General features: G+C 43.2%; 1 protein-coding gene across 1 annotated transcript in view; it reads right to left on the minus strand.

Annotated features, from left to right (window-relative positions):
• Window positions 1–9,180: 9,180 nt before the first annotated feature.
• rps6ka4 (ribosomal protein S6 kinase, 90kDa, polypeptide 4) overlaps window positions 9,181–15,247 on the minus strand; it is a 35,124-nt gene continuing 29,057 nt past the window's right edge. Inside the window, exons 15-17 of the mRNA XM_002941455.5 lie at window positions 12,933–13,092; window positions 12,151–12,314; window positions 9,181–10,786 (exon numbers count right to left, since the gene is read on the minus strand). Of these exons, the coding sequence (XP_002941501.1) occupies window positions 10,571–10,786; window positions 12,151–12,314; window positions 12,933–13,092 (540 nt within the window). The 3' untranslated portion in view covers window positions 9,181–10,570. The remainder of the gene's footprint in view (window positions 10,787–12,150; window positions 12,315–12,932; window positions 13,093–15,247) is intronic.

Here is a 15,247-nt window from a genome sequence, read left to right on the forward strand (position 1 = left end):
AAATAGGATGTTAGGTCAGTTGGTTGGGCTAAAAGCATTTCAAAATGTACCAGCAACTTTCAGCATAGGGTAAGTGCCACTGTGTTGTGCCGCTTTATAATAGGCAATTACACTGAGTTGAGGACTATACATAACCAGTTTTTGATTCACTGGGGTTTGTTAGACCAAACAAAGGTTTTTTTTTTACCTGAAGGTCTTTCATGGTGACTATTATAGGCAAAGTGGCTGCAGGGTCATTTTGATCTCACAGACTCTCCAAATATATAAAGCTTGACTTATTTATTGGCATTGTGCATCACTTAAAACAAGGGAAAAAATGAGAGGGTTAGAGAGGTTAGGTAAGGAAGTTTGGGGTCTGGTGATGGGTAAGCAAATATCGTCAGTGTAAAGGTTTACCTGAAACTCTGTTTCTTTTACCCCTACCCCGGACATGTTTGGGCAAGAGGTTCACAGCCAGTGGCACGCCTGATATGTGCCACGTAAAACTTTTTAGAAAAGAGGCCCACGAATTTAATATGAATATTGTGGGCAGCCTATTATTAAGTACCCTTCTAGGTACGAAACATGTAAGGCTTTGTAGCATTATGTGTAAGTTAAAATAAACCATACTGATTTGACTTCAATTTTTTTGCGCTACATTAAGACCATTATTTGAGTTTCGGAGTGCCTGCCTGTTTTCTCGATTTTCTATATTGGCTCCCTAAGCTAAAGGTCTGGGGCATGAGCACCCGGACATTTTACTACAACGGGTAAGAAGTCTACCTCATTCACCTAGTACTATGAATTCTTTATTTTCTGATCTTCATTGAGGGCAGAGTATAGGACCTTTATAGAATTAATAAAATTACACTTAATGCCAAATAATCTAAAGGAGAAAAACATATGAGACCACTCGACTATCAAATGCTTAGGACTAATCAAATCTTGCAGGTGTTTGGAGTTGTGAATGTGATCTACAATACTTACAATACTTACAAGCCTTCTAATGTTATCCACGTTTGACTGTGCAGAATAAGGGCTCCCACTCACTAGCATTTATTTCTGCGCTCCCCTGCGGTGGCGTTCTCCTGTGTTCCACAGCAGGGAGTGCAGACACAAACTCATTCCATACTTCTGTATGTGCTGTACCCAGGCCCGGATTTGTGGAAAGGCCACAAAGGCCCGGCAAGGGCGGCAAAAATTGGCCCGCACCAGAATATTAAAGTTTTTCGCGCATACGGAGCAATGGGGACCTCTCCCCCACTGCTCCGTATGTGATTGAAAAGGCCCGCGCATGTGCGATCGCGAGTTCGTGCATGCACGGGGGGGGGGGGAGGTTCGCCGTTCGCGCATGCGCAGGGGGCGCGACAGAGAGGGGGTGGCCTCGGGGCGCCCGGCAAACAAATCGCCCATGAGTATAGCTTTTACTGGGCAGGCGTTATTCCCCTATCGATATCTACACCTATGTATCTGCCAGTACAGTTCTGCCCTGAACCCTGCCTACTGTAATCTCAGTACTCTGCTGGCACCCAGTGGTAATATATTGAAATTGGGGGTTTTGAGGCTTGTATTATTAGACTGAATTCAAACACACAGTATGAGTAAGGAACATATATGCCAAAGCGTGTGAGATGGTGCTGGGATTATAGATCTTTTTTTGGCATACTGTGCTGCAGATTCCACACAGAATCATGGCTATTTTCCTTTTATTTTACTCTATGTAGTTAAAGTCTGGGATGTGACAAATAGGTGCCCAAGCACAGTTGCTAATAGCAACCAATCAGATCTTTGCTATCATTTTTCAGCTTGTAGGCTGCTCAAACAATAATTGCTGATTGGCTGCTATTAACAATGCACTTTCACAATTTAATACCTATGTGAGTAACTCATCTACACACTTTTTGTCAGGGTCTGACTGAGCCGCCCAGACTAAACCCTTGCCGGCGCTCCACCTGCTCAACTGTTCCTCTCCTGACGTGTTAAATGTATGCGTGCTCGGGGAGGACTTCGGGTAGGGGACCCTGCGGGGTGGGGGGGGGTAGAGGACGCGGCTGGCGGGGGCACTTGCAGGGCTCCTGGGGTGGGAGCCCTGATGGGCCATACAACTCCCAGTCCGACCCTGCTCTTTGTATTCCTTGTAGTTGGGTAGGGCTGCCACCTTTAATGAATTAGGAATCAGCAAGCATCATTTACAAGCGCTATATACGGCTGAGGTCAAGTTTGTTGCAGCCAGTTGCGCAAAAAGTCCTATTCATTAAAAGGTACCTGTGTCAAGAGGCGCTTGTTGCTCTTCCGTATAGTTCTGCTTCTGAGTCTGTGCCGCCACCTGTTGTGAATCAAGCACAGTATGCCTACTGACACAGGAATAAATAGTATGCTGAGATGTACCTTGCACCTGTTCAGGTCCTAACTCACACCCTCTCCCCTGCAGGCTGTTTCTGGGCACAAGTTAAAATTTGGATGAGTCATTGTTGGGGGGGGGGGCAGTTTCACCGGCCAGTGGCTTAACTACATGTACAACCGGCCCCCACGGTCACAGGGTCTGCTGTACCATAATCCCCCCCTCCCTGTGGTGGCTGGGAGGGGGTTGGGGAAGGAGGTACAGGTCATGCTGGGCCCCCTCAGAAGATTTTTCTACAGGGGGGCCCAGAGCAACAAAGTTACACTGCTAGCACTGGTATCAGTCTTCACTGCCACCTTAAGGTGGCCATACACCTTCAGATCCACTCGCTTGGCAATGTCGCCAAGTGAGCGGATCTTCTTCCGCCCCTGCTTGGATCTCACTTCCAACTACAGCAGAAATAAATGACTATTAACTATATTAAGTGCATTTGTATATAATTAATGATATGCCCACAGTCTGGCCAAGGGTCTGCCTGATATCTGCCAATATCTCTTTGAAAATCGCCAAATTAGGGTGAGAAATACATTGGCTTGTTGATGCAGTTCTCGGGGTGACGGCTATTCATTCCCATCATTGTGATTGGATTATTTGGCCCTCCCCTCAAGGTGGGCACATCAGAGAAAGATCCACTTGTTTGGTGAGCATTTTATTGATGGGCAACTTTAGTTAGGGTTGCTGACCATCCAAGAGCTGTTGAGTGAGAGCCTGAGCCTCATATTAGCAGATTAAAATGTTAAAACTTGTTAATACAGATATAGGATCTGTTATACAGAATACTTGAGACCAGGGGTTTTCTGGATAAATGGTCTTTTCATAATTTGGATCATCATAATTTGGCTACTAAAAAAATAATTTAACCATTAAATAAACCCAATAGAATGCTCTGCCCCAATAAGGACTGATTATTTCTTAGTTGGGATCAAGTATAAGGTACTGTTTTATTATTTCAGAGGAAAAGAAAGTCATTTTTAAAAAGTAGAATTTGCTTAAAATGGACTCTAAGGGAGATAGCCTTCCCGTAATTCTTGCCTTCCTCATCTTCCTCTTTCTAGCACGCAATGTATAATGGTTACTGTGGGAGGGTGTCACTGATTATTGCTCTGTGAGACTAATTTTTGTTCCCTTTTTACTTTAATCCTCTATTCAGGCCCTTTCCTATGTATCCTTTAGTCTATTAGGCAAACTACTGCCTAGTTGCTGGGTGAATTGGACCCCTAGCAACCATATAGCTGCAGAAATTCTAAAATGGAGACCTGCTGAACAAAAAGCTAAAATAAATTTGAAAAGAACTGTTTACATCATACAAAAAATTGTTTCAAAAGTGAAGTAACCCTATAATGGCTCCAGTCATTATTTATATTGAGGAACTGACTGTCTAGGACAGCTCCTCCTTTCCTTTAAAAGAAAGGGTACAACAGTTTATTGGTTTTAATATCCAATTATAGGGAAGACCAGGGGAAACAGTGAGCCCACGAGTGGGGGGGCACCTGTGATTTTGTACTTGTGGGCTTGAAATGATGGGGGCAGTGATATGAAAGTACAAACACAGATATAGATAACAATGATTCGTCTCTATTTCTGAATGTGTCCCTGTAAGTAAATGGATTCAGTTCTGAACTCTCTCTCCTACTTGCTGGTACAGGTATAGGACCCGTTATCCAGAATGCGCGGGACCAAGGGTATTCCGGATAAGGGGTCTTTCCATAATTTGGATCTCCATACCTTAAGTCTACTAAAGAATTAATAAAACATTAATTAAACCCAATAGGATTGTTTTGCATCCAATAAGGATTATTTATATCTTAGTTGGGATCAGTTACAAAGTACTGTTTTATTACTATAGAGAAAAAGGAAATCAGTTTCAAAATTCTGAATTATTTGATTAAAATGGAGTCTATGGGAGATGGGCTTTCCGTAATTCGGAGCTTTCTGGATAAAGGGTTTCCAGATAAGGGGTCCGATACCTGTACCTTGGTGTTGCCATTTAAGATATAACCAGCACACAGAATTCCATGCATCACGTTTATTTGCACTGTATTTACACTTGTGGATTCAAAGTGCGGAAAAACACTTATTCAATAAAAACAAACAAACCCCCCCCCCCAATATTTCATGATATACATTCTCTTAAAATAAACCAATACATTCTAATTTATGAGGTGTAGTTCATGAAGGGTGCTAATACATAGATCCCCAATCCCATTCTTAGAAAGGCACCTGTAGACACAAGGGCCCTTAATGCCTTAGTCACACTGTTAGTGCATAACCCCCAGGAGAGGAAATCACTTCTAAAAAAGTGCAAATTAGTAGCAGAAACAATAAGGGAAAAGACACACTGGGCTACTAGTAGCAGCTACTTTTCAAGGCTACTAAACACCAGAAAATACCCTGCCACAGACAATACCGAGAATTGCATCTGCTAAAACACACATAGAGACAATTATCAGTAAATGATCAGCATTGCCTTTTTTAGTAGCCACGACAAGAAGCTGCTACTAGTAGCTCCATGTGTCTACAACCTAAGACTGAAAAGCAAACCTTTAGTGATACTCTGTAGGGCATAATGTTTTACATAATTATAAACTGTATATAGCCAGTCAAGAAATTCAGTTTATTTTGTTTCTCTATTAGAGCCAAATTTAACTACAGCTCTTTTACTGACTTCTGTGTCTAGCCTGAAGCCTTTTCGGACCTTTTTTTCCCTCACAATAGTAGAGATCTATTGTGGGGAACACAACAGCTCTATGGGTTCTTACCCTAAGGGCTCTGGCACACGGGGAGATTAGTCGCCCGCGACAAATCTCCCTGTTCGCGGGCAACTAATCTCCCCGAGTTGCCTTCACCTGCCATCCCACCGGCGACAATGTAAGTTGCCGGTGGGATGGCACACGCGGCGGCGCGATTTCGCGCAAATTGCCAAAAAAGCCTCGCGAGTCTTTTTCGGCGACTTCCCGAAATTGCGCCGCCGCGTGTGCCATCCCACCGGCGACTTACATTGTCGCCGGTGGGATGGCAGGTGAATGCAACTCGGGGAGATTAGTCGCCCGTGAACAGGGAGATTTGTCGCGGGCGACTGATCTCCCCGTGTGCCAGAGCCCTAAGGCTAATGCCAGACAAGGTTGTCAGCCTGCAGATAAATGCAGACCCTATGTTGGCATTAGCCTTTGCCTGGAGCCGTTGTGTCGGTCTGCAGACACACAGAAATGATATTGGCACAGAAATCTACTCCACAAAGATTAATCTACACAGGGGATCTTATTTACCTGCTTAATTATTTTAGTTCAGTGGGAGCAGATATGATTGTTCTGTCTGGGTAATCTTACCTCATTTATCAAGTAACAGCTTTTGTTCTAGGCTTCTCCCGATAAAGCAGTCCCCTTGTTTTATTGGGAGGAGATAAAGCACACAAAGATTGCATTGTGTCCTTAGTGTCTGATGTGTGCTTTTAGGGCTGTGGCACATGGGGAGATTAGGTGCCTGCGACAAATCTCCCTTGTTGCGGGCGACTAATCTCCCCGTTATGCCATCCCACCGGCTTGAATGTAAATCGCCTGCGGGATGGCATACGCGGCGCTGCGATTTCCCGAAATTTCAGAAGTTTCCTCTCAAGGCAACTTCCGCGATTTTCGGAAATAGTGGCGCCGTATATGCCAGTAGCCCAGAAGCTAAAAAAGCTCTAAATATACAGAGAGAAACAAACATAAGCATGTATTTAAATGACTCCCTTTTTCTGCACAGATGAATGTATCCGACAGACATCCATATCCCACACAGTGGCATAACATTACTGAGCTGGGCCCCCAGTCAAAAAACTATTCTACCCCCACTGCATGGGGTAGGTGGGGCATTCCGACCCTTCTCGTGGCCATGGTCACAGACTGTTTTGTATGGTTTTTACACCACTAACTCCACTTACAGCCTCCTCCAAAGTACTCCACAATCAGTTTACTGTAAATCTACAAAAAAAGCCAATGAGTTGGACCTACACACTGTATAGTCTTTGCTGAATTCTGGACTCCAATCACTAATATCTGTCCTGTGTCGAACTATTTAATGTTCTCCATGAATAAACTGTAACACACTGTGCCATACACATTCCCACTGTGTAACACTGGGGTCCCCAACCTTTCTTACTTGTGAGCCACAGTCAAATGTAAAAAGACTTGGAGAGCAACACAAGCACCATAAAAGTTCATGGAGATGCCAAATAAGGGCTAAGATTGGCTATTAGGCAGCCTCTATGCACACTATCAGCTTACAGGAGGTTTTATTTGGTAGCAAATCTTGTTTTTATTCAACCAAAACTTGCCCCCAAGTCAGTGCCCCCAAACCCCCTGGTTTGGGGGCACTGGGAGCAACATCCAAGGGGTTGGTGAGCAACATGTTGCACCCGAGCCACTGGTTGGGGATCACTGGTGTAACACATTCATTCCACTGCCTTTATTCTATGCACCTTTACATGGGCACATCCCTACACCAGAAACACATAACTATTATACGGGACAATGTACTCACTTGATTTAAATTTTGTGCCTAAATTGTTGTCATTTTTGGTGACATATATTATTCTACTTGAAATCCACTCCATGGCTGCACCTAGACTGACATGGTGCCCGTGTGTGTGCAGACACAGAAGGCACCAGAGGCCACTGATTGGCTGATTCCCAGCCAACATATATTCAGCCCCTTGTGGCTCTAGACTTAAGCTGGCCATACATTGAAAGATCACACTGATGGGATACAGGCCATCAGGACAAGGACCATATGAATGAACCAATGCACTCCGTATTCCAATGGGACTTTTAAACCTGCCCAATTGACATCTGCCCAAATTTCTGCAAGGTATTAGTCAGGTAAGCTCGCCTGAGGGTCCCATACACAGGCTGATAAGCTGCCGACTCGGTCCATGTGCACCTTTATTGGCTTGTATATGGCCACCTTACTGTAGCAAATGCATGGGAAGAGGTGTAAAGTAAGGGCCTTAAAGGACATGTAAACCCCCCACAAAAATTTTATCAGTGAACAGCTAAATACTTGCCTCTCCTGTAGTAAGGCTTCAGCACCCCACTAACTCACTTCATCCCCTCCTCAGAACTTACTTTGGCTGTCTGCAACTGAGCATGCTCAGTTCTTCTCAACTCAGGCTACCAAACACACGCTCCAGTCTAGCAGCCAATAAATAGATGGCACTGCTGGTTTCCACTGCACTAATCCAGTTTTTAGGCCAAACCTCTGTGTTAGGCCAAACTAATTAGGATTTGGAGGGGTAAATTTTCTATTTCTATGTTTATATGACAAAAAGTAATGTGATTTTTAGGATTCGTTTTGACCAGGACCATGGATTCAGCCGAATCCAAATCCTGCTGAAAAAGGCAGAATCCTGGGCGAATACAGAACCAAATCCTGGATTCGGTGTATCCATAGTTTCCATAGAAACTGTGCTCTACCTGTGCACTCTGCTGAAGAAACATGGTTTTTCTCCTAACCTTCTGTCCTGAGCTCAGTTTAAAGGGAAACGAAAGGCAAAATCACTTGGGGGTGCCAAAATGTTAGGCACCCCCAAGTGACTTTAACCGCTTACCTCGTACCCCGGGCTGGTGCCCCTGTTAGGAGAAAACAGCACCAGCCCGGGGCACCTGGAGCGGATCGCTTCCTTCTTCCGGTTTCCGTTGCTGGAATGCCAGCGGTGGGCGCATGCGCAGTAGAGTGAAAAGCCGACTTTAATGTTTAAGTTCGGCTTTTCACTCTAATGCGCATGCGCGCGCAGCGAATCAGGAAGAAGCAAGCACCGGCAGCTACCCCGGGCTGGTGCTGTTCCCTCCTCACAGGGGCACCAGCCCGGGGTAAAAAGGTAGGTGGTCAAAGTCACTTGGGGGTGCCTAACATTTTGGCACCCCCAAGTGACTTTGACTTTCTTTTTCTTTAACCATTACGGGGCACAATCCAAGCAGGACTTTATTAAAGTAATTTCTGCCTGTGTAAGCCTGCAGTCCTCACTGTACTGACCATGTGCTGTTTGCAGATGTAAATCAATGTAAATTAGTCACATAAGATGTGTGGGAGGGAAAATTGCTGCTGGGTGGAAGCTGCTATTTGTTTTAGGAAAATATGATGCTGCTAGAGAATGGATGGGATATATGCAATACAAATGGTGTGGATTGGGTAGGGGAGATGTGCCCAACTTATATACATTGTAGGAAAATGTAAGGTTTACATGTTTTTTAAAGCACTGGTTTGCTTAAATGAAGAAGAAACTGACAAGCCTGCACAGAGTCCTGACCTTAACCTAGCTAAACACCTGTGGGATGACCTGGAATGCCATCTGGTTCCCAACATCATTGCCCAACCTCACTATTGCTCTGGCGGCTAAATAGAAGCAAATCCGCCTCACATTGTCCCACCATGAAGTACACAGCCTTCCCAGAGGAGTAGTGGTGGCAAAGGAAGGATCAACTTCTTATTCATACCCATAGTTCCTAATGAGATGCTAGGCAGATATTTCTGGCAATTTAATATATAACTGTGCTTTTTATAAGATTGCACACATTGCAACTCCTTTTAAACCTCCATGTTCAATTCTCAAAACAGCTTACTGCTCTGGGGGCCAAAGCAATGCCACAATGGATCTCTCCTTGGCCTAAATGATAACAGTCAGAATCCTGCTAACATCAGATGCACAAAAAAAATTGCATATACATAAAAAGCTTCAGAATGTACTGTGTCTATATACTCACACTGCTCCAAACACATACCCATATATCATAACACTGTTTCTTGTAAAACATAAACATACAATATTTATGATTTGTCGCAGTGTATATATATATATTTATTTATTCTTACAATGAACTCCATGAAAAATAAACATCTAAAAAACTAAAAGTTGGCTTTATGAAATGCAAAAAGGCAACTACTTAGAGAAGACTTTGGAACACATAGCAGGCTAAGGTGCTAGTTGCATTAACCAATATGGCTTTTTAATCAGGCAAATGGCAAACAGTTTCTTTAGGACAAAGTCAGACCTGGTATAAGGTCCACTTCTCTCCACCTGCATTTTGTAGGCAGATGGAGTCTCCTGCTATAGGACAAAGTCAGCACAGATTTCTGTTCCATTTTGTATGTAATAAAGCCAAGTTCTTTTGTCATGACAATTTCATATGAAAAGCATTCTATGCGGCTCTAAGAAGGATTTTGACCTGCTGCTTTCAATGGTTCGTATTTCAAGCCAACATGTTCTACTCGCACAGTTCTACTAAGTAAAATCATACTAATTGCTGCACAATGGTGCCATAAAAGGCAACTGTTTCTGTGGACCAACACCAATAAGCAGCACAAGGTTTACTGGGGGGATCTAAAATGGAAAAGCGTATACAAGGGGTATGTACGACAATTTCACAGCCCAAAAGCACACACAGAACTTTCACATGCATGTACTTATGCATAACAATCGTAAGAAAGTAAATCTGTTGAACTATGGGCTTGTACACACAGGCATTTTGTCCTTGCACTGCTCTGTAAACACTGTATACAAGACTTTGGTCCATGAATGCAGCAGATTTGTAGCCCTGTAAAGAGAATAAAACCCACATTGCACAAAAAAAACCCAGCATATAAATAGTGTGAAAAATATTAGGGACTTTCTGCGACTTGAAAATATCCAGTGTCAGTGAGCCCTTATCAATACACTTGGGTCTACACTATTCTGCTGTTGCATAAGTATGTACAGATCATCTAATAATATCTATATACACTTTAGTCATACACAAACATACAGTTTCCAAGGACTTAGCTAGGCCACATTCTGCTGCAGAAATATATAGTACAACAGTGCTCTCCATTTCTTTCTGGGATATTCTGGCATTCCAAAAGGTGGGATAACTCTGAATATGCATATGTACGTATAGTGATTGTGCGTGAATATATAAACCCAGGAAAACCACTCCATATATATCTATATATAAGCATATACATCCCTTTTCCAATCTGTAAATACTGACATGTCTCTGGCTTTATAAATGTAACATCCATACATATATGCACATCCAATCATATCCCACCTACAGAGATACCCACAGCCACTGATAATACATAATAAAATGTTTGTATCATGGGAGACTTGCAGAAAATTCATGGGTAAGGGAACACATATGACCTGCAGAGGTATTGTGTATTTCCCTGAGCTGTTGGTTAAGAGTTCCCAGAACAGTTGTTCTGAGGGGTGCCCCTGGATTTTGGAGGGGAGGATGTAGGTGCAGCAGCTGATGAAGAGGAAGATGAGGATGATGAGGAACCACTGCGTGTGTCAACCCCAGTACTGCACATCTTTAGTTTGCGTCTCTTGGCAAGGGGTGCATTATCCACACTCTTTAGGAATACACCCTCTCGCTTTCCTCGGTTAAATGCCTAGAACATGAAAGACAAAAACAGTTGACCAGTGTGACCAAGAGAAAGTGGTAATATAATATGTTCACAAAATCTTTACTGTTTGCAATAGAGGGAGGAAAACAATGTCATGATGCCTGGGAGTGCACAAACACATGGTCTGCATCAGATAAGGGCCACTAGTTCGAATAAGGTGGCCATATATGTGCAGATTTAAGCTGCTGATTTGGGTCATTTAGATTCAGCAGCTTACCTACCGTGTATGGGGCCTTCTAATGGGCATAACTGCCCGAAAATCAACCTTCGAATCGAGGACTGCATCGGCTCATTGAGGAAGTCCTCACTCTGACTGTCCCTATTTCCACTGTTGTAATCAGACCATTTTGCCCAATAAGCCTGATATTGTTCACCTTAGGTGGGCAACCACGTGGGCCCAGACTTAAATGAAGACAATATTTATATGCAGTTACATGGAGCGAAAAAGGAACTGGCTAGAAAATGATAAAGGAAAGTTGCTACTTGGCTGGCTTCCATATTTGCAGTTGGGTTTTCGCAGCAAATATATGCTCACAGTGGTTCCAAAACTGTAATGCTGCCCCCCAGGGTGTACGTGGAGCAGTGATATGGGGGCCTCATTTGCTCTCCTAGATACACCTTAAATACCAAACTCGAAAGTCAGATATCTGATATTAAGCCTATGGTTATGTTGAAAAACATTGGACAGCACTGCCTTGAAATGTTGTACAGTCTTGTTTTAAAAGAGAAGGAAGGAAGTCCAAACCACTGGGGGGTGCCAAACGTTAAGCACCCCAGTGACTGAAATGCCTAACCTGATATCCTGGGCCGGTGCTCCTATCAGCAGAGAACTACACCGGCCCTGGGTACTTTCCAGTGAGCACCACAGAGCAATCTTCTTTCTGCTTTATCTTTCTTCGCATGAGTGCGCAATAAAGTAAAAAGCAGAACTTTAACAAAAAGCCTCCCTTTCACTCTACTGCGCATGCATTGGCTTCGGGGTACTGAAAAAAAAAAAGAAGCAGCAAGAAAAGGATCGCCCCCTGGCAAATACCACTAACAGGGGCACCAGCTCAGGGTATCAGGTAATTGATGAAAATCACTGGAGGTGCCTGATGTTTGGCACCCCATAATGATTTAGACTTTCCTTCTCCTTTAAAGGTTTTAGTTTCTGACTATATGATGGATTGACAGACTGAGTCTGTGGGATGGAGTATTGACTCTTGATTTCAGAATAGGCTGCCAAGAGAAATACTGATACAGCAAATGCACACATGCAATGTGGGCTGCACTGAATATACCATGAAAGTACATAACAGAGGCAGTTCTATTTCACAAAATGTTTAATCCAGTGAATTAGGTACACTCACCATGAAGGTAGCATCCACACAGTTCTTTGTGGCCAGGCCACTGGATTCCAAGACATCTGGAGTCATGAGCGGAGTGGAGGAAAGAGGACGCCCACCGCAAAGCCACTCACTTTCCTGGAGTTCACTCAGACTCAGCCTGCAAGTGGGGTCCACAATCAGAAGACCTGGGAGAGAAATCCCACATAAGTGCTTTGTGATACTCTTATAACTGTGTATTACAGTCTGGGAAGAACACAAAATGGAATGATATCATTTTGGCACTACCCACATTCTAGCTATCTGACAGGAGGGCGCTACGGGTGTTGTGCATCTAGTACACAGGGTCACTGAGGGAAGGACCATATTTTGCTAATTGTTTTTTCCAATAACAAATTACATAAAGCAGCCCTTCGTCTTGTTAATAACTGGGAGGCTGATTTATGAATTCTGTGCACCAGTAACTTAAATTGTAAGCTCTAGGGGTTCTTCTCAAGTAGATTTAATTGCTCTTATTTATTCTTCGGTCTGTGAGCTCCATACTGTTTGAACTGCAAGGCCTGAAGACCACTGTATTATTTACACACATATTTATGTATACTACAGTGTATATATAGATACATTTTATTTTCATTACTGGGAATCAGAAAATCAGTCAAGATGATGAAGCAGGACACTATGGCAAAAAAGAATTGGCAGTTATTCTGATCTTTCTGGATAACAGGTTTTCACATAACAGATCCCATACCAGTTTTAAAGTCTTTTGATACGCCAGACCTAAGCAAAGCAATTTATGGTTCCCTCACCTCTGACCAGCTCCTTGGCCTCCTCACTTACATGCTCCCAACACTTGCCCTCCATGCTAAAATCTCCTTTCTTAATTTTCTGTATGATGTCAGCAGCACGGGTATGAGGAGATTTGCCTCTCTTTACTTGGAAGGGCACCTGGCCAGACAGCATGGTGTACTAAAAAGCAAGAAGGGATGCAAAGCAAGAAGTCAGACCATAATAGCAACATGTCAGAGCAATTCGAAAATACCACAATAAAGTCAGAACCTTGAAGCAAACCATGTATTTTGTAAAACAAGTTCCAATGATCCATACTTGAGGACAAGTTAAATAAAAGATCCCTTCAGATAAATAAAACTTTGTCAAGCGGTTCTGCAATCCCCATCAGCAAATGTACAGGGCAACCTCAGAATTGGGAAAAATAGGGCTGCAACTTCTTCCTACATTTATTCAGATCAGACTGATTTGGCACTGGGCAGAACAAGCAGTTCAGTGCATTTGGGGGATCTAAACAGATGACAATCTCAGCCATTATTTACACAGATAATAAGCAACTAGGCTCTGTTAAGGTTAAGTTGTTGTTAAGTTTTTATGCAAGGAGGAAATCATATCTATGGGCTTAAAGAACAAGATATTTGTGCAGGGCTATCGTCCTTATGTCCTTAGAAACCATTTCTCTTTTGAAGGTCACTTTGTAAGATGGTCTAATACAAGGTCCCTGGAAGCAGATGATTGCCATTCTGTTCATTTGCTGAATATAGCTGAAGGACTTCTGATTCCAGCAGGGAGTGTGTGTTACCATCCCAACAGCTGCAGCTAATTCTAGACCTAAGTACCCCAGTACAAAGCCGAGCTTGCAGGGACAGGGTGGTGAGAATATTTCCAAAAAGCCTGTCAGCATTCCTCTTTGAGTGCTGCTATACTGTGTTCAGAGAAACACTTGGGCCAGAGATGGCTACCTCCTTTGGCAAGATTAACCTATCGCATAGGTTTGTCTATTGCCCCCCCCCCACCCTTTTGTTGTGGGGATGTCCAAGCTGCAGTTAATAGAGATTGCTAAAATAATAAGCTGGGCACACACAGGCTAATATTTCCTACTGATTTGACCACTCCTGGTCAGGGCCAGATCTACCAGGCTTGCAATTGGGTGAGGACTGTCATATTTGCAGGACTCTTCCAATATATCTGCACAGACCCCTAATGTGATCTGGCTGTATGCCTAGGTGTTCCAGCAAATGGCCATCTTAAAACTGTCAGCAGGACTGTAGATGCACTAGAAAGGGAGAGACAATGACTGCCCAGGGCCTGGCACCCAGCCATCCTGCTCCACCAGAGCCAGTTATCTTAAAGCACCTTTCGCCCTGCTGCCGGACACTTACAACCCTCCTAATCAGCCCAATCACTTCTCCCTTGCCTTCCACTCACTCTTTCAAGTGCCCCCACCAGTAATAATTCACTGACCCCCTCAATAGGATTGTTTTGCCACCAATAAGGGGTAATTATATCTAAGTTGGAATCATTTACAATGTTCTGTTTTATTATTACAGAGAAAAAGGAAATAATTTGTATTATTATTTTATTAATTATTTGCTTATATTGGAGTCTATGGGAGATGGCCTTTCTGTAATTCGGAACTTTCTGCATAAGGGGTTTCTGATAAGGGATTCCATACCTTTATAATTAGTTTCAGCAAGCATATCTGACAATATATCTAGATAAAGATCTTGCCATTTTACTACATCCCAAATCCACCCACCACATACATGATCTTGAGGCCAGTACACCCACAAAATTGCTATTTTATTAGCACTGCCCAACTCTCTATGCTTCTTAAAAGTGAGAACATATAAGATACAGAGAACAGATATAGCTTTATTATAAGCAACTGTTCCTCCAGAGAAATTCTCTGGTCGAGGCTTATTGAGCAACTAAAATGCGATCAATCTACGCCATTGGATACCGATGGAAAATTCACCGGTCAGCTCTACTTTCATAAGCCTTTAATTGCTTTCCAAACATGCAGGCCGCCAGTAATCAGCTTCTCCTGTTTCTGTTTGGCTACAAGGAAGGCATACCTCTTCCTCTTGAACTTCATTTGTTAGTCAATATCTCCCTTACCACCAGGACATTTCCTAGGGGTTTGGCCACAATTGTGCAGACCATGGTGCTATGCATTGGCCTAGAACATAATATTTGTAATTGGATAGAAAACTGGCTAGGTTACAAAAAGTGGTGGTAAATGGAACATTTTATAATTGGCCCAGTGTGGTTAGTTCCGCAGGGGTCAGTCCTTGGTCCTTTGCTTTTTAACTTGTTTATTAATGACCTGGAG

This window comes from Xenopus tropicalis, chromosome 4 (genome assembly GCF_000004195.4).
Source record: "Xenopus tropicalis strain Nigerian chromosome 4, UCB_Xtro_10.0, whole genome shotgun sequence".
Taxonomy (NCBI): Eukaryota; Metazoa; Chordata; class Amphibia; order Anura; family Pipidae; genus Xenopus; species Xenopus tropicalis.